Source organism: Zonotrichia leucophrys, chromosome 7 (genome assembly GCF_028769735.1).
Source record: "Zonotrichia leucophrys gambelii isolate GWCS_2022_RI chromosome 7, RI_Zleu_2.0, whole genome shotgun sequence".
NCBI classification, from domain to species: domain Eukaryota; kingdom Metazoa; phylum Chordata; class Aves; order Passeriformes; family Passerellidae; genus Zonotrichia; species Zonotrichia leucophrys.
This window is the reverse complement of record NC_088177.1, coordinates 34,016,900-34,043,225: the sequence shown is the minus strand read 5'-3', so window position 1 is coordinate 34,043,225 and position 26,326 is coordinate 34,016,900. Positions and strand designations below refer to the sequence as shown.

General features: G+C 39.3%; 1 protein-coding gene across 1 annotated transcript in view; it reads left to right on the top strand.

Moving 5' to 3' along the window:
• CLASP1 (cytoplasmic linker associated protein 1) overlaps positions 1 to 26,326 on the top strand; it is a 170,694-nt gene that overhangs the window by 106,444 nt on the left and 37,924 nt on the right. Inside the window, exons 23-31 of the mRNA XM_064718115.1 lie at positions 2,045 to 2,152; positions 5,685 to 5,747; positions 9,616 to 9,719; positions 13,119 to 13,363; positions 16,955 to 17,018; positions 18,341 to 18,343; positions 18,582 to 18,745; positions 19,629 to 19,707; positions 19,977 to 20,120. Coding sequence (XP_064574185.1) covers positions 2,045 to 2,152; positions 5,685 to 5,747; positions 9,616 to 9,719; positions 13,119 to 13,363; positions 16,955 to 17,018; positions 18,341 to 18,343; positions 18,582 to 18,745; positions 19,629 to 19,707; positions 19,977 to 20,120 — 974 coding nt within the window. The remainder of the gene's footprint in view (positions 1 to 2,044; positions 2,153 to 5,684; positions 5,748 to 9,615; positions 9,720 to 13,118; positions 13,364 to 16,954; positions 17,019 to 18,340; positions 18,344 to 18,581; positions 18,746 to 19,628; positions 19,708 to 19,976; positions 20,121 to 26,326) is intronic.

Here is a 26,326-nt window from a genome sequence, read left to right as displayed (position 1 = left end):
TCCTTTTTTTTTTTTTCTCCTTAATTTTCTTTTGTATCCAGCAACATGCAACCCTTTTATTTGACCATTAATCCTGAAGTACCCAGTGTTTGGCTTTGGTTATTCTGTTTGTGCAGTCAGTATTATGCTTCATCTGTAGCATTGTCCTACTCTAGTGTAGGACAATGCAATTAAAGTGCATTTTCCTCATATTCATGCTGCTGCTGTTAGCTGGTATGGAAGGAGAATCTGTTGTGTGCATCCAAAATTTTTGTAAGCATTCGTATCTCTCCCTCTCTAAAGAGCCTTTACTGTTTTTAGTACGGTTCTATTATAGAAAAGATGGGCAGATTTTCTCTGTTTAAGAGAAATGACTGCTTGTGCAAACCTGATGTGAAGGCTGCCATTATTTACATCTAAGCATGAGACCCAAGAATGAGAAGTTTGCTTCTAGAGAGTCTGCAATTTCAAACCAGTATTTGTGTGGAGAACTTTAGTGTTAGTCTTACCTATAGTTCACTTGTCAGCTTTTTCCCTTGTACATCTGAGATGGGATTATTGTACTCATGAACCCTAATTTCATCCAGCTCTTATAATTTAGTCTGTCTTACTTATTGTAAGACCATCTAACTCACTATCATTAGACATTGTGGTGATCTAATCAGCTTGGTTCATAGCTCATCTCACATTGTCTGACATCAGAGGTCAACCATCAGAACCATTAATTCATCACAGAGATATGAACTTGGTTTTGCAAAACTGGGAGGGATTTGACAAAGCAAGAATCTGGCAGATGACTCTATTTGAATTTTAAAACCTAAATATGAAGGTTTCTATTTTGTTCTGTACTTTTTTGCTTGAAGGACACTTCAAGGATGTGAGAGCACTGAAGCACTGTAGAGGAACTTCAGCTTGAGTCTAGGCATTTAAATTCTATATACAAACCAATAGAGATTTTTAAGAATATATATATATTCTGAAGCATGCAAATGACATAATTTTTATAAAAATGAGGGTACAGTCAAAGTGTTAGCACCCTCATGTTCATGCATATGTACCTCTGCTGTGTTGTCACCGAAGCTGGCAGATTAGGCTTTACTCTGTGCCTGAGAAAATTCCTCTGTGGCGGTTCCTGAACACTTGAAATATGCTACTGCCTTTTTAAAACAGCAAGGGAAATCCCTCTTGTCATTAAATTTTTCTGACAATTAACTGCTGGGTTTTGCTCTAAGAAAATATTGTATTCTTCATCAGACATAAATCTTACTAAATAACTTTCTGCAAGCATTTTTGAAACATTCAGGGTCTCAAACATGTGCAAGCATGTAGGGTTTTGTACAAGTAAGGAATATAGTTTAAGGCTCCCCTGAAGTGTGCATAAGCTTCAAACTGTGTGCATATAAAATCATAAACTTCTAGAAATGTCTGAGGAGCAGAAGTTAGCTTCTGTTAAATATCTGAAGCTACCGCTCTCTTCAAATTCAAATCACTTTTTAACCTGTCTTTCAGGTATTCAGGTTCTAAATATTTTTTCCCCAGTATCTTTCATTAGAGAAAGATATCTCTGCAAGTCTGTGCAGTACACCTTTTTTTTCCTTAGGATATTTGTTCAAAAAAACTCTCCCTGTGAAAGGCAAATCTATGTAAAAACATCGTATTGGTATTACTTAAAGAAATGTTTCTCTGCTCATTTGTTCCAGAAGGGTGTTTATTTTAAAATGAAGGAAGAAATATTCCGGAAGGGTTTCTTTCAGCCTCATCTGTTTTGCAACAGTAGAGCTTCCCTAAATGATTGAAGATTCCTGCTCTACTTGAATAACAAAACTTGGATTGCTTAAGAAAAAAGCAGACTGTCAGCCAGACATTAAGGCTGCTGAAATTTCGCATCACAAACACAGCTCAGCATGTAAGGTAGTTGGTTTGTAAAGAGCCTGAGCAGGCAGCTACAAATTGTAATTACTAATGTAATAATTACCATAACTAACAGAACTGTGACTTGACTTTGAGCTTTCTGTCCTCATTAAACTTGTTCACCTTCTCTGAAACTCTCCATGCTGCATGCTAGCACGGAGCAGTCGCATCCCCCGACCCAGCATGAGTCAGGGGTGCAGTCGTGATACCAGCCGTGAGAGCAGTCGAGATACAAGCCCTGCTCGGGGCTTCCCTCCACTTGGTGAGTACATGTAGGCATTGGAGCTTTAAGGGTCAATATTTTTTTTCCTTTTTCCCTTGTTGTGATTACCCTTTCAAGACACTGCTAGGTGGAATGAGCTCTTTTCTGTCCTCTGGATTCCTGACACTCCCCGTTTCAAACCCCGTTTTTTTTCCCCCTTCTGTTTTCTTCTGCATGCTTCAATTCTGGTTCTCAGCACTTCACTGTTAGCAGGGAAATAGCTTAGTTTGAACTTTTGCAATTTTTAGTTTGATTGAATCAGCTTCTATTGGGCTGCTGTGCTTCGCTTAATAACACTGATGGAAATCTATGGGAGGGCAAGCCTGGATTTTCTAGGTCACACTGAAGTAGTTTTTGTAGCATTGTAGCCTGTTGTTGAGTGACTCAATTATTCATGATTGGATTTTCTTACAGCTAGGTACAGTTACAGTATATAATTTCTACCCTGAATCCTCCAGCAGAGATAGCAGCCCTCTTTTTGTAGAGGTTTTACAGGATAGTCAATCATCAGTTAAGTTTTACATGCTGTAAGAAGCTTTGACAGGCAGTGTAAAACCAAGGAAAGACTGAGATTTTAAAGGAGCATCATGAAACTGCAGTTAAAGTGTACAGTACAAATAGAAAATCTCATTACACTTACCATATGCAGAAGTTTTTCTGCACAATGCTGAATACAGCAAGATAGTTAATGTTTCTGATCAAATGCCATATCATATGTTCAACCCAATACATTACTTCTTGTATCAAAACTTGTCATCTCAGACATGAAATACAGTAATCTCCAGGCTCTCTTCATTTATGTAGTAATTCAATGAAGAATGGTGTTACAGTATCTATTTTGCACATAGTGACAAAATACAGTTATATGATGTAATGTGTAAATGGAAGAGATCATAAGTTTTAATATTGGAGAAGCTTTTGGGTTCAATGACTTCATTATATTGAGCTATAAAATAATCTGTTTTACATTATTATCTCAGCTTCTGCTGAGAAATGGAAGGAGTTCAACTTTGCACTCATAACTTGGTTCATAGCTCTTTAAGATAAATAGATGAACATTTTATTGATTAAATGAGGCTGATTTCATACCAGATCTAGAAAAAGGCAGTAGATCCATAACTGTAGCTTATTTTTATAGTTAACCTGCCTAGCTTTAATTTTGAATGAAGCTTTTTTCCCTCCAGCCAAAATGTGTAAGTAGGCTGGATTTCAGTATTAATTTGTCAGTGTTCTATGTCACTGTGCTGTGTTTTGTTTATTTTATTGAAAATACAGTCATTGAAATACTGCCTTGAGTCCTTGTTCTGAAAAGCAAATGCAGTGTATCAGAACCACAGTTGGTGTGAGCTTTGGACTTCTACCAGGGCTGAATCTGACTCTTACTCTAAGTGTACAGTCAGTTACAGATGTGTGTTATTCTGTTTTATTGTGAGGAAATTGTGAGGAAAGCACATTCTCATTTTAGTTGATGATTTTTAATTACCTGAAGAGTAATGCATTTCTAGAAATACATTGTTATTAAGTCATAAAGGTTACATGGGGAGGAAATATCAATGTAACAACAAAACCCAATGTAGTTTAATACTACAATAACCCAATACCTTATTATGTTTCCTTGTGTTTTCATTGAAATGCTTTAAGATCAAATATGTTCATGAATTTGTTAATTATGTGGTGTGTAATTCATCTCAAAGAAATTTTTATTTGTCAGTTTAAGCCAAAACAGTGTGGTTCTCTGACAGTATTTTTAGAACCCAGTTAATCTTGCAATAATTCAAAGGTAATATAATCCTGCTGTTCATAGTCTGGTTTTACTTATAAAGATTAACTTGTATATTTATGAATTATATTTAGAGTAACTAAATGGAAATGACAAGATTGTTGTATTTAGTGGCATTATGGTTAATATCAGCACTGTCATCCTCTTGTTTGGGGGCTGCAGTGCAGGCATACATGTCTGTGTATCATGAGTCCTGCTTCCTAAGTTAGTAAAAACAGTCAGCCTCCTTGCAGAAATGTAGGTTTTTAAAATTTTTTTGTTATTCTTGTTTTTCCCTGGGCCTTGATCTTGCAGTGGTGTCCACAGGGGCACAGTGGATGGCTTGGGGGAAAGCAATGAACCTTAATTGTGAGGTTCAGACCATAATCCTGCACTGATCATGCAAAACTTCCATGAGTTTACTTATGATATCCATGGGATAATTCTCTTGAATAAATGCATGTGTTCTCCATGGCCAAAGGCCACATTACATATAACTTTTAGTGAAGCTCTCAGAGTCAGAGAAACCCAAAATTTTATTTTTCTCACGTTGCTGATTCCTATTTCATTATATTAGTATTTGTGTTTATGAATGCTTTGCCTTAAACAGAACACTTAGAATTTTCTGCTGCACACTTACGTACATAACTGACAAAGCCTATTTGTATTGTAAGGTGATTCTGCTTTATTTTTTCAGTTTCTTGACAGTACTAGTTATGATGTTAAAGCAGCAAGGCCTTCAGTGAGTCTGTGGTGATGAATTGCTTAAATGAACAATCGGTTTCTTGGGTCAGTTGCTTTGAGCTGGTGAGCATGTCATTGCTAGACATAGGGAAAACTTCTTTAGAAAGACAAAATTTCTGTAATTTGGGAATGACTGGGCCCGTTCTTCATTTGCCTTCATAAAGAACTCACTTGTATGCTGAAGCCAAGAACTGAAAACCTCTCCAAAGGCATTTTGTGATTGATGTGCTGCTAACAACTGGGAACTGAAGTGGGAGCTATATTTGGCTTGGGCTCCTCTGCTACTGTGTGCACTCCATTGCTTTTAACAATTTGTATACATGTATCGTTCTAGATGGGTGTGTGATGTGCATATTCTCCTTAGCTCTGCATGTACATACTGAGGTTCAAGAAACATGTATGCAAAATTTGTTAAAAGCAAGGGACCTTTGGAAGTAGCAACACCTGAATATGTGTGTACGTGTGTTTACCTGGAAAAGAAACCAACCCGAGGACCTGTGCAGTGGTTGGTGACCTCCCTGTATGACTCTTCCTACTTATGTGGTTACACATCCTCTTTGTTAACGTTGATTTTATTATGCATAGGCTAGAATGTTGTGGAAAAATACCTGCAAGCACAATTCGTCACCATTCCTCATGGCTTCACTTTGGGGTTTAGATCAGACACATCTAAACCCTTCTCTGTAGTTCCGTGCTCCACGTTCTCGTGACGGCCGCCCGCCAGACCTGCAGGTCTGGAACGTGACTGATGTGCATCGGGGTGTTGTTGCTGAGCTGCACCCAGTTTGGGACTGTTCCAAATGAGCTCTGTCATGCATTGTATTAGTGGCCATGGGGCAGGGGGGAGCTGCAGGCGGAGGTGGGGCTCGCACTGTCGCTGTTCCGCATCCACGCGCAGCGCCGTTCCCCGTCACTATGGAACGCCTCTGCCGGTGGCGCTCACACGCATCCCCGTTGGATTGTGGCATTTTCTGTCTCGGGTTCAATGTGTGTTAATCCTGTGGGTGTTGCCATTCCTTCTACTTGCAGCTTCTCGACGTCATTCCAGGTCCACTAGTGCTCTCTCCACTGCTGATTCTGTTGGGCAGTCAGGTGAACAAGCGCTAACTGCATGAATCCGCTTCTTAATCGTAGTCTTGTTTTACACCATCTTAACATCTGCCATCGTGTGCATCAGCCAGACTTGGCATGTGCTTCTCACCGCTGCCGGGCTTTCTGTTCTGCTTTTGTTCAACGTGGCTTTTTGTTTTGAGTTTCATTTATTGGATGTTTTTAATTTTGTGCATTTTAGGAACATTGTGAACAGTGTTTAAACAAAGGGTGATCCAGGGCTTTCTCAATTCTCCTGTAAATTGGATCAGTTGTGCAGCATGGGCTAAATCCTGACTGATGCAGATTCTTTTCCCTCTTTAGCAGTGTAGCACTTTTCAGTGCCTAGGACAGGATCCCAATGGGTTTTATCCCATTTATTACTCAATATTATGGACTCCTGTCTCTATTAATAAAAGTTCTTTGTGGGATCCCCTCCAAAATACACAAGAGCAGCAAAAATTAAGCACCTGATGAGCTTTCAGAATGAACTTTGGAGCATAACACATGCTGATCCATCCTTCATATAATTCTCAAGGCCTTGCCAAAGTACATGGAAGCTTTTGAAAGAATAAAAAATCCCTTAATTTCACTGGGCTTTGCATAATGTGACTGTTGGTTTCATGTAATAAGAAAAATCTGCAGATTCCAGTTGCTTCTCTCCCACCCCTGTACTGGATTTGCAGTTATGGAGAACCTGGAATTCCTTTTAAATAAGGATATTTTACTGGGAATCTTAAAAATAATTGAATGAGGGCTGTTAGCTTCGGTACAACAGAGACTTAATTGTGGGGACAAAGATAATGTAGAAGATGAGGGGTTCAATGTTTTCTTGGAGGCTTAAATCTTATAAGGAATTTGTTATAATGAAAGTTTTTTAATTAACACCCTTCAGATAGGGAGTGAAAAATACTCTGTTTCTCATGAGTCTAGTTAAATGGCTATCACTTAATTAAAACTCTCAGAACATTTCCCTTATCATGTTACTCAACAGAAATGATGCAAGCTGATTTGAGTGGCATTTTTCAGATAACAATTTGAATTTGTATTTAATCAAAATAATTAAAAATATTTAAAATAGCTCAGATTTAAGCTTTGTTTGCTTAATAATACAGATTTAAGCTTTGTTTGCTTTTGACTTCCTGTGATAGTCACTTCATGTTTGGCTCCTGTGGTTTGGTACAATGCATAATCAAATTTTGTATGGTTACCTGTGTGCTACAGAAGGCCAAAATAGTCTAAAAAATGGCAAAATAGGATTAATAATGGTGGTTGCAAATTTTCACCAAGTTTGTAACAAGTATAGTGAATGAATGTGGCCAGAGCATAATCTGCAGATTTCTTGCCCAGTAACCTTGGGCTTGACTGTGCTGGTTATTCCTGGAGCCGGGTTTGTTCCCAGCCCCACATCAGAGATACATTGAGGTCTCTCCTGTGGTCTTATTCCAGCACTCCAGGGTGGCAGCAGTGTCTTGGGGAGAAACCCGGAGTAACTTGGGTGTTGTAAATTCAAAAACACTGAACAAAGTAGTTCAGAAGATTCCTGATAGCCATGGAGATAGAAGCCAGCATGCCACACTGTACTTAATGTGTTAAAAAAGCTCAATTTTGTTTCTTTATGCTGGTTATTTAAACTGATCTACAATTGAATTACTTTGTTGTTTTGTTCTTCATTTAAAAAAAAAACCCAACCAACTATCTTCCCTTTTCTAATGTAATACTAAATTTATTCAAAAATAAATGACAGTGGTATTTTTCATGCTATGTAGTTTCAAAAGTTAAAGCCAAATTTTCATCTCAGTAGCACTTGAGTAATGTAATTGGTTTGGATTTAAATATAAAACAAAGAACTTACCTCAACAGTTACAGCCCTTGTACTGTACCAGATCTCATTTATACTTAGGAAAATCCTTGTCCTCTGTACAACTTTATAGTGTATATATCTCTGTAGTGGTAGCTTTAGTTTCAGTCAGACCAACTGCATTATCATCTCTGTGCTTCTGTTAAGTGTGCACAGACTTTTCCATTTTAGGAATAAAGCACTGTTTCATCTTCATATGTGAAATTATTCTTTGACCAAAGTGCATTAAAAAAGGGGATAGTAATAACACATACAACTTTTATTTCTTTGTGAAATGTCATGATTTGATTACTTTTTGGCAGTAGTTCTAAGAACTTTGTTTCTTTTTTTTTTCCCCTTGTAATGTGTTTTGTAGAAAATGTGCTTTTGTTGTAAATCAGAAATGTCTTGTCTGGGTATGTAACTCTAAGAAACAGCAAATTTTGATAGGTATCACTTCTGTTTGAAATAAATATTAGTTTGCAGGGTTTTTTTCTTTTCAAAATACTTTGGACTTTAAAAATCTTCCCTATTTCCCCACAGTAGCTTAATCTCAAATAAAGCTTTGTAATTAGGACAGTAGAATTGGCCAGCTTCAATCTCTGATATAAATTATGCATGTCAGTGTAAGCTAATCCCTAAAAGATATTTCAGTGCAGTAGGTTCATAAAAGAGAAAGCAATAAAATTTTTGATATGCAGTATTTTCCCCAAAAAACACATTAAGCTGCTGAATACCATGTTTGGCTTCAGTTTTGAGCAATTCCACAATATGGTTCAGCAGTTTGATAAGCAGTATTTTTCCACTGTTAAATTAATTATAGATTAAGTATTAAAAGACCTGTGTGACTTGACCCCACTCTCCTGCTGCTTGATGTGGGTCAGCTGAAGGTCTCTCAAATGGGTTCCTGCACCTTGATCCATGCACCACTGAATTTGCTGGCAAAACTCCTGTTGGCATGTGTGGCTACAGGGACAGAGGTGTAACATGTGTTCCAGGAGGAATAGTCTGAGTCCTGCATGAGCAAACAACAGCCCACACAGAAAAGAAAAACTTGGAATGTCATAACCAATCTTTCTGCTTATGGAGCAGAGCCAGGATCCCAGTATTTGGTACCTGATCTGCCCCCTCTGGAAGGACTCAGCGGCCAGAACCTGGCCTGTGATACTTAAGTTACTGATTCTGTCATAGGTCTGCTGGTGGGCCTTTCTGAATTTGGCTTTTCTAAAAAAAACCTAATTTCAGTAACTTTTTTGGTAAACTGGGCAAATGATAGTAAACTAATTAATGTTAGGAGTGTAAATGGCATTTTAGACTCAATGCCATTGCTTTGGATGCCATTGAGAGCTTTGCCATCAAATTCAAATGGAAAAAAGATTATATTGTCTGCTCAAAGCCAGTTTTGATATAGAGCTCTGGAATTTAAACTTCTTGTCAAAGAGAACCAGAAATTGGAGTCACTTCACAAGTGAGTTGTTAACTTAATTTTTATACTGTGAAGGTGTAGGGGTATATTCTACTGGTTAATCAAGCTTGAGACATAAAATAGACTAATCTGATGCTGCTAGTCTCACATCCTTGCCTGAGAGAAAAGGCTGCAGGATAGATGAGTGCTTGAGTATTTACATGTTCTGACACTGGGCATGGCTCTGTCTCTCTGAAGTTAATGAGAAGCTCTCTTGATTTTTGAGAGTGCCAGATTGGGATGGGCCTGTCTGCCTCTGACATTAAAATAAAACTTTGAGACAACTGAGTAAAAAGAAACAGAAAATAGATACCCTGCTTCCCATCTTAAAATAAATAAATGAAAAGTTGCCCTGAGGATCCAAAATTGCTTCCAACGCCCAACAAACAGTAGTTTATTTCTTACCCTAATGGCAGACTCTGTGGAGCTCTGGGTAAAAGGGCATTTAATGGAAAAGCACTGTGAGTTCCCAGAGTCTGTGGGGAGAACAACTGGGGCACCTGATTAGGATTCCAAGTGGATGTGAATTCATTTAACAATCCCTTTTACTGTTGTCTTTTGTGCAGACCGGTTTGGGCTCGGACAGCCAGGCAGGATGCCTGCTTCTGTGAATGCCATGCGAGTCCTGAGCACCAGCACTGATCTGGAGGCTGCTGTGGCTGATGCACTGGTAAGAGGGAAAATACAAAATGCTTCCAACTCCGGAAAGTGGCTTAAAGTTACCTGTACGTATGTTCTCCTCTTTCTAAATAGCTTTATCCTGATCTTGCCAGTGTCTGATGCTGTAGAGTTACCTTTTGCTGGTTTGACTTTGGGAATACTGGCAGCAGAATGTTTTTCTTGATTCCGTGTCACTTCTCTGCAGCTGTTGTCATATAGTGCTGTGGGTTGGTGCTACAGCTGCAGGATGGCTTGAATCAGCTGTGTGCCTTTCACTTGGCTGTCAGAGGATGTGCTCAGCACTCAGGGGGTCAGAGATTTCCATCAGTCCTATTACCTGCATGAAGATTTTGTCAGAAAAACAGCATTCTCTGTTAGTGTCAATTCCTGATTAGGTTTTAGCAAGAATAAGTTTCTGCCCTTTGTTATTTGTACCTGGGTAGATACACAGAGAGCTCATAACTTGGCTTGCATGGAATCTGTACCATCTCATGCTGTTATGGTGTAAGTTGAATTGTATTTGTCTGGTTTGCTGCTAATACTTTCAAACATTCACTGCTTTTCCTAGTAAATTTTGTGTCATTTTAAAAAATTATGTTCTCCTGTATAATCTTATTGTATCTAAGAGATACTATGGTATCTCTTGGATAGAACCCAGAAAGTGTCTTCTGCTTTTCAGAAGGCACATAAGCCTTTGTATGTACCTTGAATATTTGGGGGAGTGAGGATGTGTAGAGGCAGGAGAAATTACTGTACAGTGCTAGGTGGGTATCCATTGGTCCTGTCCAGCTGTAGACCTGAAAGAGGGAAGGATTTCCTGATGTATCTTGAAACAAATCTCTCAGAATCTGTCTCAGATGCACTTTAAGGAAGATGAACCATGCTGCCAGTGTTTTTGGTAGATGGCCTTTCTCCATTTCCTAGTCCACTTTCCCCAAGGAGGGATAACATTTTCCTTTTTGTGTCTAATTATTACCCAGCTCATGGCACCTATTAGAGTACTTTGAGAAAAATGGCCCTTTTTACAAAATTTATCTTTTAAAACAAAGGAAGTATTTGTGAACAAAGGTAGAGCAGTGTATAATGGATGGGACTGTTGCATTTAGTGGGTTGAATCACTAGTGAGCATTTTCATCACCAAATCTAACAGCTTGTGAGCCCATTTCTGCTCTCAGCACCTCAAACTTGCTACCAGAGCAGTTTAGGACCTAATTACAGACAATGGTTTGCCTGTGTAAATGAAATCAGCCTTTATCCCTGCATGTGAGCAGCTGCTGAATACAGGTTTCTTAAGGGAGAAGAGTCTCACAGTATTTCAACTGACTGCTGAGCCCTGAGATTTCTTTGGGTGTGACTTAATCTTCAGCAAGACTTGGAGTGCTCTTTTAAATATTCCAGCTTTGATGTTAAGTAACATTAAACTGAAATGTTAAAATTTTGAAGGGTTGAACACTTTAAAAGGGAAATACTTAAATCTAGCTGGAAACTAGCTGGTGCTGCTGACTTGGTTGATCAATCTGAATTTGTACAGCTTCAGGAGATGCAACACAATCTTGTTAATCCCTTCTTTCCCACCACCCCAGTTTTCTCTTCATTGCCTTCTGACAACAGGCAACTTACAAAGCCTGTGTAGGCTCCTTTTGAGAGAGTGTTGCGATGCCAGCTTTTACACAGTAACCTTGTTTTCAGAGAGTTGTCTTTTCCATGTAGTAAGAAATGAAAAGAGCTTCTCCAAAGATGGCTTCAGCCAAATCCTCAATTGAAACAAAACATGGTAGGTCATTCTGTGACCTCCACTCCCTCTGTACAATTGCAGTTGGATCCACTACTTCTGTTTGAGCTGGACTTGGCCTAAACCCACAGTGTCAATACTGGGAATTGGTGCTTGGGTCTGTCAGAAGAGCTCAAAGGGTGATGGAAACTTTGCTGTTAAGTAAGGCCTTTAAGCCAGTGGTGCCAACCAGGGGGTCTTAAAAGAAGCTAATCTTCAAAACAGTGTGATGTATGAACTGGGGGTTGAAAGAGAACTTGGCAAGTGAAGTTTATTAAGTGTGCTGTACTGTAGATAGCGACTCCTCACATCAGGATTTCTTTGCAAGATTCTAAAATGAAATGCTGCTAGTAATATGTGGGGGAAAAAGAAATCACTCCCAAAATCTCTGGTATCTTTCATTGTAGATTTCCTAAAAGTAAGAAAAGAGGTGATAAATATATATCTGTTCCTAAAAAAATTTTTAACAGATATTCTCACTTCCGAGACCCCTAAGGGAAATTGTAGCCAGTATGAGTAGTGCAACAGTTAGGAGATAAAGTCAGGCATTATTATACCCACTTTTATTTTGCAAAAACTGTATTTTTTTTATTTGCTAAGACACATTTGCTATACGTTTTTGTTGCAAAAACAAACCCTACATAAGCTTCTGACATAATTCTCTATGCTTTTTCCCACCCTTCAATATTTTCCTGCCTACAGCTGTTAGGAGACTCCAGGAGCAAGGTACTAGTGCTTTCTTGACTTTTTATTTCTACTTTCCAACTCTCCCCGCCCTGTTGCTAACGCCCATGATACTGCATGTGAGTTAATTTCTATGCTTCAGTCCTCCAGTCCTAGTGGAAGCAAAACTCTGCTGGCTTCACAAGTCCAAGACCTGCAGGACTGGACACTGGAAGGACTTCTGTAGCAAACACTTTAGAATATACATATTTTTTTTTCATACATTATCTTGTCAACCCTGTTCTTTTAAGGTTTTTTTAAGAGGTTTTTTTGCTGCCAATTATGCTGCTATTCTTTCTGTAAGGATCAAGGCAGTCAAAGATGTACCTAAGGGAATTAGGTCCTCTAATGCCATGCTATGGAAATGAGTGGGATTTGAGTACTCAACTCCCTTAGCAGCCTCTGGAAAGAGTCCTAGTCCAGACTAACAGAGAAATTGCCATCTCCCATATCCAGTGCATTTCTAGAGTCACTTCAGTATTGATATCAAAGTGACTGGGCATGTCAGCACTGATTCTTTTAGCTGTTTCTTCCTTATCTTAATTTTTTTTAAAGTAGAGGTTGCATCGTCCTAGTATCTGCAACAATGGAACTGACCATTATTGCCAATAGAACATATATTGTATTTAATTTCATTGCCAGTAACTTAATTCTACTGGGCATAAATACATCATTTTCATGCTGAGGAAGGCAGGCTCTCTTCCCCTGAGTCACTCAGTCTCACTGAAATCAGTGGGCTCTGTCTTGCACTGCTGTGAGAGGTAAGCAGGCAATGCATGGTGGCATCTTTAAAACACTTCAGTCACTATCACAGTAGCACTAATCTCCTTTTTAGTGATTGCAAGTAGAATGTTTTGCTTTTGCCATCGATGTAACTGTAAATAAGTTGATAACTCTGAGTTTCCCCTTTTCCAGAAGAAGCCAGTGCGGAGGAGGTATGAGCCCTATGGGATGTACTCGGATGACGATGCCAACAGCGACGCCTCCAGCGCCTGCTCGGAGCGCTCCTACGGCTCCAGGAACGGGGGCATTCCGCACTACCTGCGCCAGACCGAGGACGTGGCTGAGGTCCTCAACCACTGCGCCAGCTCCAACTGGTCTGAAAGGAAAGAGGGGCTCATAGGCCTTCAGAATCTGCTGAAGAGCCAGAGGACACTGAGGTGACTTCATGGATTTCTGGTGCCAGTAATTCATTAGGGATGGCTACAGCCAGAAGGCAGTATTGTGTACCTGCCTTATGGAGACAGGTAGTGTCTTCCATGGCTGTGAAGGCTTTGTCTCCACAGTGTGGGATTGCAGTTAACTTTTGGAAAGGTTTCTGCATCATAATCAGTATAATTGGTGGCAGTAGTGTAGAAAGGGCTCAGGTAAGCACACTGTCTTCTCTCAGCCTTCATTTGTCTCATGAAGACCTCCAGTGACCGGTGTTGTTGTCGCACAGTGAGATTTCCCACAGTGGTGCTGTTGTAAACATACTCCAAGGGTGGTGCCATTTTTACATTAGCCTGTTTGAACCTTCAGTATTTTTCCCATGGCAATTTAGTTGGTGAAGCAAACATTGCACTTACTCTAAAATGACTTGGGGTGTGTGTTTCAAAGCTGAGATCAGACAGTGCTGGCACTGGCTGTACTCTGACTCTTTGTGAAGGCTGTGTTAGGTGTAATTATAGATCCTGTTTGTAGCTCTTGAAAAGTTTTATATCAGAAACTTGTGTCTTATAAATGGCGTAGTGTGTAATGTAGAGGGAAGTTTCTTAGGGCTATGGAGTATGTGTCCCAGCTCTGAAACTGCATATCATAGGAGAGGGACACCTTTTCCCCTTGCTAGAACCACATAACCCCTTCCAACACCTTCGGCACATCATGCCTTTAAAGTGGTTTTAGAATTACCCACTAGGTCTCAGAATTATCCAGTAGTCATTTGGAAACTCCCAATGGGCCACAGGTCATATTAACTGGACAAGTGGCTCTCAGGCCATAGACATTTCACCCTTAGTTTATATATATAGAGAAAGTGTTTGAAATAAGTTGTTTATCTCTTGGCTTCTTTGAAGGTAACATTCACAAATAGTTGTGAATGACAATTTTATTTTTCTGTTATGAATCATATGTACTTAATTTATAGCCAAGTTTATAAGTGGTTTTTTTAGAGCCTCCCTACTTGGGTTTGTGCAATTGTTTCTATTTTAAAAGGGCTTCACACTGGCTGAAAAGAGTTTGATTGTTCATGTTAACAATCCAAATAAAAGTGTGTTGAGGGCTGGCCTGAAAAAGATGGTTTCTTGCCATTATAAAAATATTCTAGCACTTCACATGATGTAATTCAGGCCTTAAATGGGAAGTGCTACAGGTTTTTAAAATGGGTAGTTAGTCTCTAGATCACAGATGCTTTTTGATGTGGTCTATTTCTGAGTCTCTTAAAAGATACTTCCATCATGTAGGCTGTCTTTTTTCTTTCTCTTTAACAAACTGTCTGGAAAAACTGTGGCACCTCATTACTTCTATGAAAAAGTTGGGTGAGATTTTATTTTGCCACAAAAGTGTGTGAGTATTGTAAGCAGGGTTTGGAGTGCTGCTGGGGATAGTTGCAAGGGAGGAAGCTCTGAGAAGTTTTGGTGATGGGCTGTTTATCCAGGTCAGTAGATCTTTGCAGAAATACTGGTGGAATTAAACTCTTGATTTCAACCCTGCTGGTTGTAGTTTTTGAACTGTGCTGTCACCAGTCCCTCAAGCTAGCAAGTTGTCTTAGCTTTGATCCTGAATAATTGTTAAATCTGTCCCAGAAACTACACCTCTGTGCAGTTATTTTTTAAATTTGATACTGTGATTAGTTCTCTGTATTTCATTTTGGTTTTCTTTTGATCTGCTTCCTCCTTGGTTCAGAGTTGATCTGGTGCCTGTTCTAATGATTAGATTTTATCATCCTGCTTGTTCCCACGGCATCTTGAGAACATCATCAAGGTCATTAGTCCAAGGGGCAAGTCTGTCTTGTAATTAAACCTGATGCCTTCTGTTGTGGTGAAACACGTTAATAAGAGGTGATGATGTGGTTGGGCTTTCTTTAGTATTCTGAACTGAAAGATGGCTGATCCTGTGCTAGCTGGGATTTGCATAGCCAGAGATGTGCATGCAAAGTGGAATGGCACTTACCCATCCTCTTTTTTTTATAGAGCTTTATGTGGCCTACTTTTTCAAGGGCTCCCCATAAGGTCTCCTCAATAAAACAAGGCAAACGAGTCCCTTAAGGAAATGTTCTTCCACTGCCTGTTGCAGTTCAGTACTTGCATTGTTACCTTGGGTCTGTGAGCTTTTAGAAACAGACATGCATATACTTGCTAACTTTATTTAACCTTTGTCCAGAAAGAAAATTCATTAGAGTAATAAACATGGGTTCGTTCAGAGACCTGCAATCTGCATGATGTCAGGAGAGTGCTGTAGTCATTTTGAGCCTGTGCAGCCTCACCCTGAATTAAGCTGACAGCCTACTGTGATGTTGTTACAAAGACTTTTCCCTCTCTACCAGACTCTTAAACCCATTGGTTTTGTGCCCTTTTAAAATTTAATCAGCCTTTCATGCATAGATTTATTGGGGGGGAAAAAAGTCCTGTGTTTCTTAGAAGCAATCTAACATAAAGCATCCGTAGAGTACTGCCTTATTCTGGCCTGTTCGAAGATTATTTTTAGAAAGAGAGACATTGTTGGATTGCAGAATTAATGTTGGTCTGGAAATACATTCCCTGTAGTCAAAATCTTCAGTAACTCTTCTCTGAGCAGTCAGTGTTCATTTCACTAGTGGCTCTGGTTTCATTGTAATGGTGAAAAATGTCTGTTCGCATCCAGAGTATGCAGGAAATGTAACCTAACTGCCTTGCTCTGGTTTCATTTGCACCATAAACAAGAAGAGCTTCTGTATTTTTTGCCAGTTTGCTTTGCAGGAAAGCTAAGACTTGAGTCAATACATTGCAGAGCTTTGGCACCAAAGAGTTCTGCATTTAACTCCAACTTAGTATCTCATGCATCATTCTTTTTTCCCCCTGCCATAAAAAGAGTACTACTGAGCTGCTAATAATGTCTTATGAATAGGAAGTTAGATTGTTCCTTGATGTAATTATCTTCTGATTTAATAGTTGGCCATTTGTTAATGTTCCTTCCATTTCTATATGTTTGGCTCCTCAATGTGCCTGTTGTCGGACTTTGGATTCAATTCTGATCTGTTAATAATCTGTGATTCTAGACTGATACTACTGAAGCAACTGGGAATTTAAACCAAAAGATGTGATTAGTATATAACCAGAAAGTTCTGATTTTACTTGAAAATTTGAAATCCTTGACACAAAGGAGACTTGAAAAACCTATGTTTAAGGTGAAAAAAATGCACAATTCAATGATTCAGCAACCTTAACCCAGACAGAAACTGAGTGCCTCCCAAACATGCACGTTTCAAGTTGTCTTCTGTAATTCAGAATGTAAAAGAAAATAAAACCAGCAGAAAATAAAATTGTCTGGTTTAAGATTTAAAAAAATAACTGTTTCTTAGATTCTTAATGTAAAAATTATGATCCCAGCAGTTAAACTGAAGTGCCAGTAAAGGCTTTGCCTAGATATACAAAGTTTTCAGAAGTGTGACCGAAGTAACATTTAAATAAAGAAGGTTAGATCTTTTAGCTGTTAATATTTATTAGCTGCTTTTTATTTTCTTTGCTGCAACTAAAACGTTGGCATTAATGTTGTGTTTTGTTTATGTATTTTAGCCGAGTGGAGTTAAAAAGGCTGTGTGAAATATTTACTCGCATGTTTGCTGACCCTCACAGCAAGGTAAGATCACAAAACCTTGGCTCGCTCTCCTGCATTACTGTGTGTGCACATTTGGCACTGTTCCAAGATGAGTGGTTTGCATTTCTACCCCTGCCATCTGCTGGGGAAAACTGGCATTTAAAAATTTCCTTGGTTTGCATTTGTTTTACAAGAGGGGGTGTGTCTCAGTCTCTTTTATGTTACTAGTAGGTGGTTACTCCATGCTGCCTGAGGAGCAGCCTGGTGCCTTTCAGAGGTCACCTCCTGGAGCCAGGAGTTCAGTTTGAGTTGCACTTCTCTAGGGTGTATTTCTGGTGTTATACAGGGAAGAGTGGTCCTCGAGGAGTCATGAGCCACATCACAGCCTCTGGGATTTGTGTGTTGTGAACACCTGAGAGCAGGTGTCTCTCCAAGACACTATTCTGCTTCTCATAATCAAGGTCTTTAATACAGCTACTTTGCCTTCCTTAAATCACTGACCTTGGAAGTTAAAGGCTGTGGCATGAATTTACAGACGTTTTTTAAGAAGTGGGTTGCAGAATGGGGAGGTACGACCCATAGACATGTTCAAAACTAGTGGATTTCTATGGACAGCTAAGGAGGAGCAGGGAGAAAGGAAAAGGAAATTTCATGCCCTTTTCTGAGTTTTGCTAGTTGAGGAAAACCAGTATGGCTGTGTAAAAACATAAGCAGCTGGGTTAAATGCAGTTTGAGAAAGAATAAGTTGTATAAATCTTTGTACTTCAAGACCTCTTGGTAAACCAGTTTTAATAAATGATTGTTGGGTGGAAATTCCACAAGCAGGTAGAGTAGCCTGTCACAGGTCCTGCTCAAAATGTGCATTTTTTGCCTTAATTCTGCTGTGGGCCAGCTGTCCCACAGGTCTCACTGAGATTGTAGTACCGACCTGAAGGTTCTTAATACTTTGGTTCCCCAAGGTTTGTGTAGTAGAAAGGGCAAAGATGTAATTATTTGCTTGCAAAATAATTCCAGTTTCTGAGTAAGGTGGGAGTTTATTGCACACTGGGCTCAAGTATATCCTTTGTGGCAGCAGTGATCTGTCATCTTCACTGCTTTTGTAGAATTACTGATACAAACTCATTAGTTAAGGTGTAAACAGATTAACTTTGTTCATATAACTCTATATAAACATATGTTACTTTCTTGACTGATGAGACAGAATCTGATCCAAGGTATATAATAAGAGATTGTGTTTTAAGAAAATGTAAACTTTGAATGAATGTGTCTTTTATCTGTTGAGAAACTGCATCCTTGATCACTCTGTGTGCTAACGAGTGGTTTGTTTTGTTGCATGGCCTGCTTTGCCGTGGAATTCCCAACAGAGAGTAAGTCTTTCCTACCCCTTCCTTCCTTCATTTGTTACATGTGGTATTTTAATACAACACATTTTAGACATGTCTTGCCTGATTTTTTTTCCCAGAGCAATGTAGTCACTAAAATCATTCATTCATGAAACTCTTATAACAAAATCATTCTGAAACTCAGACTGTAAACCCCCTTCCCCTTTGAATATTTTTATTTTAAGAACTGCGTTTCTTTTTCTGACATTTGTTTTGTTTATAGGTCTTCAGCATGTTTCTGGAAACCCTGGTTGATTTCATCATCATTCATAAAGATGACTTGCAGGATTGGCTGTTTGTTCTCCTGACCCAGTTGCTAAAGAAAATGGGAGCAGATTTGTTGGGGTCTGTGCAGGCAAAAGTTCAAAAAGCTCTGGATGTCACCAGGTAGAGTACTCAGATGGCAAATGTTGCTGAGGTTTTTTTGGATTACAGGAAGGTGTGATTTTAGAAATTCAGCAGTGCTGTGTATTTTGAGGGCTCAATCTTGATGAATATCAGAACAAAGGAGAAAAAAAGTTATGTCGCAGTGTTTCAAGTATTGAATTAAAAAGTCTCTCTTCTAAATAAATAACTTTAAAGCATAAATTTCAAAATATATAATGGATTAATTTTAGGGGTTTGTGGGGTGTATGCTCAGATATCAGGTTTTTTTGATTGTCAGGCACCCAAAAGAAATGCAGTATTCAGAATATGAATGGTGCTTTACCACAAAGTTTAGCATCTCTTTCATGTTGTTCAAACACAAATAACAGGTCAGGATGAGATCTTGAATACTAATGCAGTGCTCACACCAATTCTGTACCCCATGTCCTTTGCAAAGGATGTCCAGCCCAGGACACTATTACAGTAAAGTTGAGCTCATTCTAGAAATAGGATAGTTAAAAAGAAAAGAAAAAGTAGTCATAATCTAGGAGAAAATAGTGGGGAAAAAAGAGGAGAGAGATCAAAACCAGGTATGAACCCCAAGGACAAGATAAACCAAGCTGCTTCTAGAGATAAGGGAACAAAGCAGAGTCTGAAATGAAATGGACAGGCATGCCAAGAGAAGTGTGCAGACAGTAGAGTAACTGTGTGCAAAGATGCTGATTTAGCAGTTTGCTCCAGTATTGTGTCAATAACTAGCTAATCCTTAAACTTAGAGTTCTTCTTATTGATGGTAAAGTTACCAAGAAGAAAAGTGTGTTGAAAGCTCCAATGTAAGCTTTGAGGTATTGATTTAATTTCATTTATGTTGCATTACATCTTTGCTTTTGTTTCCTTTGGACAGGGATTCTTTTCCATTTGATCAGCAATTTAATATTTTGATGAGGTTTATTGTAGATCAGACCCAGACACCAAACCTGAAGGTCAGTATCAAAAGCCATTTCACTAAAGCATCAATGTGCTTGTCTTAGCTTGTCATGTCAGGCATGCCATAAAGCATAGAACCCATGAGAAGGCAATTATGGTATTATGGGCATGATATAGAAACTGAATTGGTAACTTGGAGACACGTGCCAGGAATGCTTCCTCTCCACCATGTGATTGTCTTGTCAATCTGTAGTGGGATCTGTTCCTATGGAAAAATGCATCTTTGCCAGCTGCTGAGCTTCACAAATCCCTTTGCATTTCTCAGGTCAAAGTTGCTATCCTGAAGTATATTGAGTCCTTGGCAAGACAGATGGATCCAACAGACTTTGTGAATTCCAGTGAGACAAGACTTGCTGTATCTAGAATTATAACTTGGACTACAGAACCAAAGAGCTCAGATGTGAGAAAGGTAAGCCAGGATGATGAAGTAATTGTAGTGATTATTGCTCTTCAGGAAGGAGAAAAAAACTAAACAAACCTGTCATAATGAAAAATTCAGTAATCAGACTCAAACTTTAAAAAGCCCTGATTTTACACACCTCACTGTCCAAACAAAACTGTCAATTCAGTCCACACACAATTCCAAAGCATGTCTTCATATATTTTTTACTTGTGTGACTTTAACTACTATTAGCATACAAAAAGAGATCATGGTTTGAAAATGTGCTTTTTCTTGAGCATTCTGGAAATATCTTTAGGTTTGTATTTTGTTTAGGTGAAGGCTTTGTGCTTTGTAGACTGAAAGCTAGCACAACTTCAGTGTTATAATGTTGTTAAAAGAAAGTAAACAAATCAGTAAGCTGCCAGGGGCTCTCAGCCCTTCTCTTTTAAGTGCTGTGTGTTTATCTCTACCTGGAAAAAACTGACACAATTAGGTCAGGCCTGGGTAATAGTTACCTTGTTCTTAATCTTCTCTCCATGCAAGTGTCAGGCAAGCTAAAATGGGACAGCTAGTGATACTCATCTCTCCCAAGAGAAAAGCAAGACTTAGTTTTTTGGAGCTGGCATCTGTAACGCAATTTAAAATTACCTTTTATTTCCAGTAGGAGTTAAAGGCTTTGAGATGAACTTAGATTTAAAAATCCCAGCCAAATTTTAATAATTCCAGAATGTAAAAAATGTATGAGAACTTGACATTATATGCACATAAAATGTTGACTTAATACTAGAATAGCATGCAGTTTTATAACTTTGGAAATAATAAAATTACTTTTATTTGATTCTGATGGAAAGATTGCTGAGTATCAAATGTGCTGCCACACACATGTGTGCAGCATTATCCAGTAGCTGAAGGAAGGCTTCAAAGAAGCTGTTTGGGCGTGTGCTGTTTGCTTGCTCACATACAGATGATTAGTTCTGGGGGAAAAAGGAATAACCCCTTTTCTGAAGACTTCTTGTAGGGATTATTCACAGCACTGTAACTGAAACTTGCTTCTGTAAGATAGTCTCCCTCAGGAAAAAAGGGATACTTTAAATTCCGGACTTACATCTGGAATATGGATTTGCATTTTAATGTTTCCCTGTCCAAAGTCAGAAACAATTGATCAGGCAAAGCAGCTGCTTTGGTGTTACAGTTTAGGTGAGTCTCAAGCAGTTTATTTGGCCGCTGGGCTGTGAGGGAAGTTGTAATTGTTTTAAGTAGAAATATGCTTTGGAAAGCAAAATCTCTTCGTATTGCTCAGCAGGAGAAACATTCCACCGTTAGGGGTCATCATTGCTGCGTGCAAAGGGAAGCAGAGAGTATCTGCTGCAGCTGGAAAATTGGGTGTTTGCTGTTCCCTGTGGGCTGTGGGGGACAGGTGCTCACTGTGTGGTGTCCATCCTTCTGTCTGTTCCAATGGCTTGCACAGCTCTGGCAAAACTTCCACCAAACTCTACCTGAGTTGTACTTGGGCAAGTGCCTGGGGCTGGCAAGAGATTACTGAATCAAAATTGTTTTTATTAAACCTGCATGTGACTTGAATTTGCCTTTGGTGCCAGTAGTTTCCAAATAAATCATTACACAGTTAAGCTAATTTAGGCTACTAAAAACAAATGCACAGGTGATCTTTATTTCATCATATCTTGCTGTACTATGATTTTATTAAGAACATAGTACAAAGCAGAGGCTTTAGAAGAAACAGTGCAGCTAAGGATTTATAAACAATCATTGGCCATTATCTCTGTCAGGACTGTAGTTAACAGACTTATAAATTTATTATGCAATAGTGAATTGGATTATCAAGAGCCAATCTAGGTAGGTGAAATGTTCTGAAGAACACAATTAAATATTGCCATGTTTTTTCCTGGCAATATAACTTGGGGATGGGGGGAAGTGGTACTAGTACCTTTTTAGTATCAAGATGATTCATTTAAGCATCAGAAGATTCTGCCCTTGTGGAAGGTGTTATGGTGACCTTCAAGATCTGTGGTTTTCTAAATGCAAAGCAGACCACGTCTTGTAAATACTGAGAATGGAGACAGCAGTGGAGATTATTGGGGAGAAAAATCAGTTTTGTCTTCAGGTGATTGAAGTGCCACAAGAAGTCTGTAAAAAGTGTAAAAATAGTTTTTCAATAGAATCTGGTGTTAAGACTGTCAGTGCAATGAGCTCAGCTCCTGCCGGTGACAAGAGTGCACAACATTTGTGGCATGGAGAGCTCCTGGGTGGTGCAATCCAGTTTCCAGCTATGGCTGACTTGGTGGAGCAGTGATGCTGCTGCTCAGCTGCTTGTGGAGGGAGGGACACTTTTCCCCCAAGAAAGGAGTTCCACAGCCAATATCCTCTTCACCCTGAGGAAGTTTGAGTTACTGAATTCTACCATAATGCCAGTAATACCTGTGTGTGGTGGCCATGCTGCTCTGCCTGGGGTTTGCCTGGGAGCAGAGGCAGGTAAAGCAAACTTCTTTAGACTGGTGATGTCTGGCAGTGAGGAAGGCATGTGGCTGCTGTGTGCACCTGGCAATTAGTCATGCAAACCTGATCCTGTAATAGCAATCAAGGCATCTGTTCAAGAACAGAACTGATTAGATTTTCAGTCTATGCTGAGATTATCCTTTTGTTAGTGATGGTCTGTCCATTACTACTACTTACTATGTGTGATGGTCATGGAGGTTCCAGAGACATAGGTTTAAGGCACTGGGGAAAAAAGAACAAAAAATGTAGTTTAGCCCAAAAACGTTTTCAAACTGAATGCTACAGCTTTATTAATAACTTTGTGTTTTCTTGTGGCAGCACTTAAACACACTTAATGAGCGCACTTAACCAATCTGACACAATTTGAACTACAGCTCATGTTTTGTAACTAGTGAGATAAGAAAAAGTCAAAAGAAATGCTGATTTGCATAAAGCAGTTTATGGTCCTGTATGAAATGACATCTGTAGTTAAAACATAAGGTCTGTTATCACAAGGAGGACGTGATGTACTGTGAGGAACATGGAATTGGTACTAAAGTGTGCATTGACAAAATGTTGTGATTCACTCTCAGGGCAGAAACATTTAAACTGCTGACAGTAGCCATAAGCTATGTGCTGTTAAAATTATTGTCAAGCTTTAAGATTAAAATAAGGTGATCTGCAGTGTGTTATGAGTAAATATTTGTCTTGTTTTAAAGTACTTGTGGGTGTTTACCCTGCATTCAGCTTAAGGTTCACTTCCTGCAAGCAGTGCTGGAAGAAAGGTGAGGACATTTTCCTTCCGTGCTGAACAGCAGCCACAGGGCAGGAGCAGGTCGTGCAGTGCCATGTGGAGACCTGGATGGGGTGTGCTTCCAGCGTGAGGAGAGCACCTGTTGGTGATTCCTGCACATGCAGCCACCTCATGGCATTTTCCTCAAGCAGAGCTTATCAGTGGGCAGGGCACAGATCAGGATTTCAGATAACTGAGCTGTAATTCCGACTGCAGTAGCATCTAAGATACTTGGCTTTCCTCTACTGATTTGTTTCCTGCTGTAGCAGGGTGTTAATTCTGATTTTCCTCTGAAAATTGTTTAAGATTTGATTAAATAATTTTACAAAAGGCAGTTAATTACCACACAGAAAAGTAACACAATGGCAATGGCAGTGATGACTGGTCTCTGAGGACATTGTAAGTCAGTAACTTCACCATTCTATTAGTGATATTGCCAGAAAAGTTATGCAATCCTTACGTAGGTAAAGTGCTGATTGAATTTGGATGACAGGCATGGGCTCTGTGTGGGAAAATACTTTGATCCTGGAAAAGAGCCATCAGTTTGAGAATGGAAATAACCATAAGGCTTCTCATTTGACTTTGGCCAAAGCCTACAGAAACCTCATGTCCAAGGCTTGTCTGAGTGGAAACTTTTGTTTAACCTGAGTGCCCAGAATTTGTGGGTGTGGAATCAGCTGTGAGGGCATGCAGGATCTTAGGGTTTAGGAGGACTTTGTACAGGCTGAAGGGGAATGAGGCCTCCTGAGGTGAAGGGCCAGTGACAATTCTTACCATCTTGTTAATCAGCCCAGCCCTGGTCTTAATGATAAATAACAAGATCTGTATTGCTTGATTGGTATTTGGACTGCTGATCTCAGGGCAGAAGAAATATTTTCCTTTGCTCCAAATATCCTGACTGACTTCTCTGTTGATGAAACATTCCTATGGTGGTTTTATTTTACAAGCCTGAAGGCATTTTTACATGTTATGGGCAGCCTTGTGTCACGTGTACATCACGTTCTGCCTTCCACTTATGTAACTGGGAAAAGTTCTCTTTCAACTGCCCCACTTGTCACTGCAAGCTGCCCTTGAGTACACACAGTTGGATGGGTTTGGTAAGAAAATCCAAATTCATTGCACTGAATCAAAAAGCCCAAGAGAGTGCTTGTGTTGCTCTAATTTTCATGAAGATTAAGCCCTCCTGAGAGTACCTTGAGAAAGGCCCTCCTTGGATTGCTACTACTGGTTTGCAGGTGAAGTTGAGGAATATCCAAGAAAATGAGTTTGGGATCAGATTTTTTCACTAAAATTGATTGAGGAACAGTTTCTGAATTATGAAGAAGATGAGGAAGATTCCAGAGAGAAAACTGCAGGCCAAGAGGCACTTCACATGCTGAAGCAGTCAATGAAGATTTATTTACTTCTTTAATTAGTAATCCTCGAGGTCATTTCTTCAGAAATATTGACATTGTCACTTTGATCAACAAAACCTATCTATCAGTGAAACCTAGCTTGAGCAACTTTAGAGGAAATCTTTCTGTGATATCTGTAGGAGGACCAGTGACAGGAAAGCAAACACTTTTAAGGGAAGGAAATTAGGCTCCTTTGCATGGTGATGCCATGAAACCTCTAAAATCTCTTGTAAGTTTTAATCATCCATCTAGCATGGGTCTGATTTCAGCTGCTCTGGGACAGATGTGTAAGTGCACCCTCAGAGCCTCTCAGTGAGCTGCAGTGGTGTTGCTTATTTGCACTGGTGTTGAGCAGTGAGCACTCATTGACACAGTGAACGTGTTGGTCTGTACTCTTACAGTAGCAGGGGCAAAGAAATACTTTGGAATGGCAAATTATTTTAGTACTCTCTAGCCATAGGACCTTACCTTTCTGGGTCAGAGGTTTCTCTAGCACTCTTGCAGTATTCCTGCACCAGACTTGTGCATCTCATGGATTCCACGATGAGCCAAGTTACCTTGGCTGCACCAGGCATTAGGATTTCGTTTCAGGCTTATGAAATCTGAAATAGGACTATATCCATATTGCTGAGGTCAGCCTTTTAGCCAAAGAGTATACCAAAAAAAGTCAAACTCAGTGTAAATGCCCAGAGGAACTTCTATCAGGCATTTAAAATATAGTCAGTGTTAGGAAAAATAGTGTAATGCATGAAGAAAGGCACCTGGTGGACTGTAATGTTTACTTGATTTAAAGCTATTAGAACAAAAAGGATCTCTGTGTCCTAGCTGTGTTTCCAAAATAGTATCCCTCATTTTCTGTTTGTTTTGAATTTGATGCTGCAGAGCTATGAGAGCCCAAATGTTTTTGGTGTACGCAGTGTAAGGAAAATGGCTTTCACCCAATGTCAGTGGCCTGAAAATGGGGATGTGCTTATTGGGAGCATGGTGCCAGGAAGGATTTTCTTAAACTGAAAGCAGTTTGAATACACTTACTCTGCATTTACTCTGTTTGCTAGAAGAGCTAGTGCTGGTACAAGAGAAGAAATGGCTTCCCAAAATTTGTACAGTCACACTTATGTATCTGTGAACAATGTTTGTGTGTGCCATTTATATAAGCACTCACACACCTACCCAGGTATATGTGTTGTTTCTATTTTGAAAATTAAGTCTAGAGGTGATGTTTACATGCTGCATTGCAGAGCTGTTTGCAGTGTGACAGGTAATTCTGCCATACTTCAGCTAGCATTTCAAAAATCCATGCAGATTAAAGTGCATGTTTTCATTACAAACCATATGATTTCAGTAGCTCTTCTTCTTTCTTAGGTTATGTGTGGGAACTTTTGTCTGAGCATTCAGACTTCTATCGTGCCAAGTTTATAAGTTTCTCAGTTGTTAATGAAAGGTAACCTATGTTTCTAGTCCTGAAACCTGTTTTTGCAACAACTGCCATTTTACAATGAGCAAAATTACTCAGGGTAACCTTCATTAAACTTGATTTCTGGGGTCATGTTTGG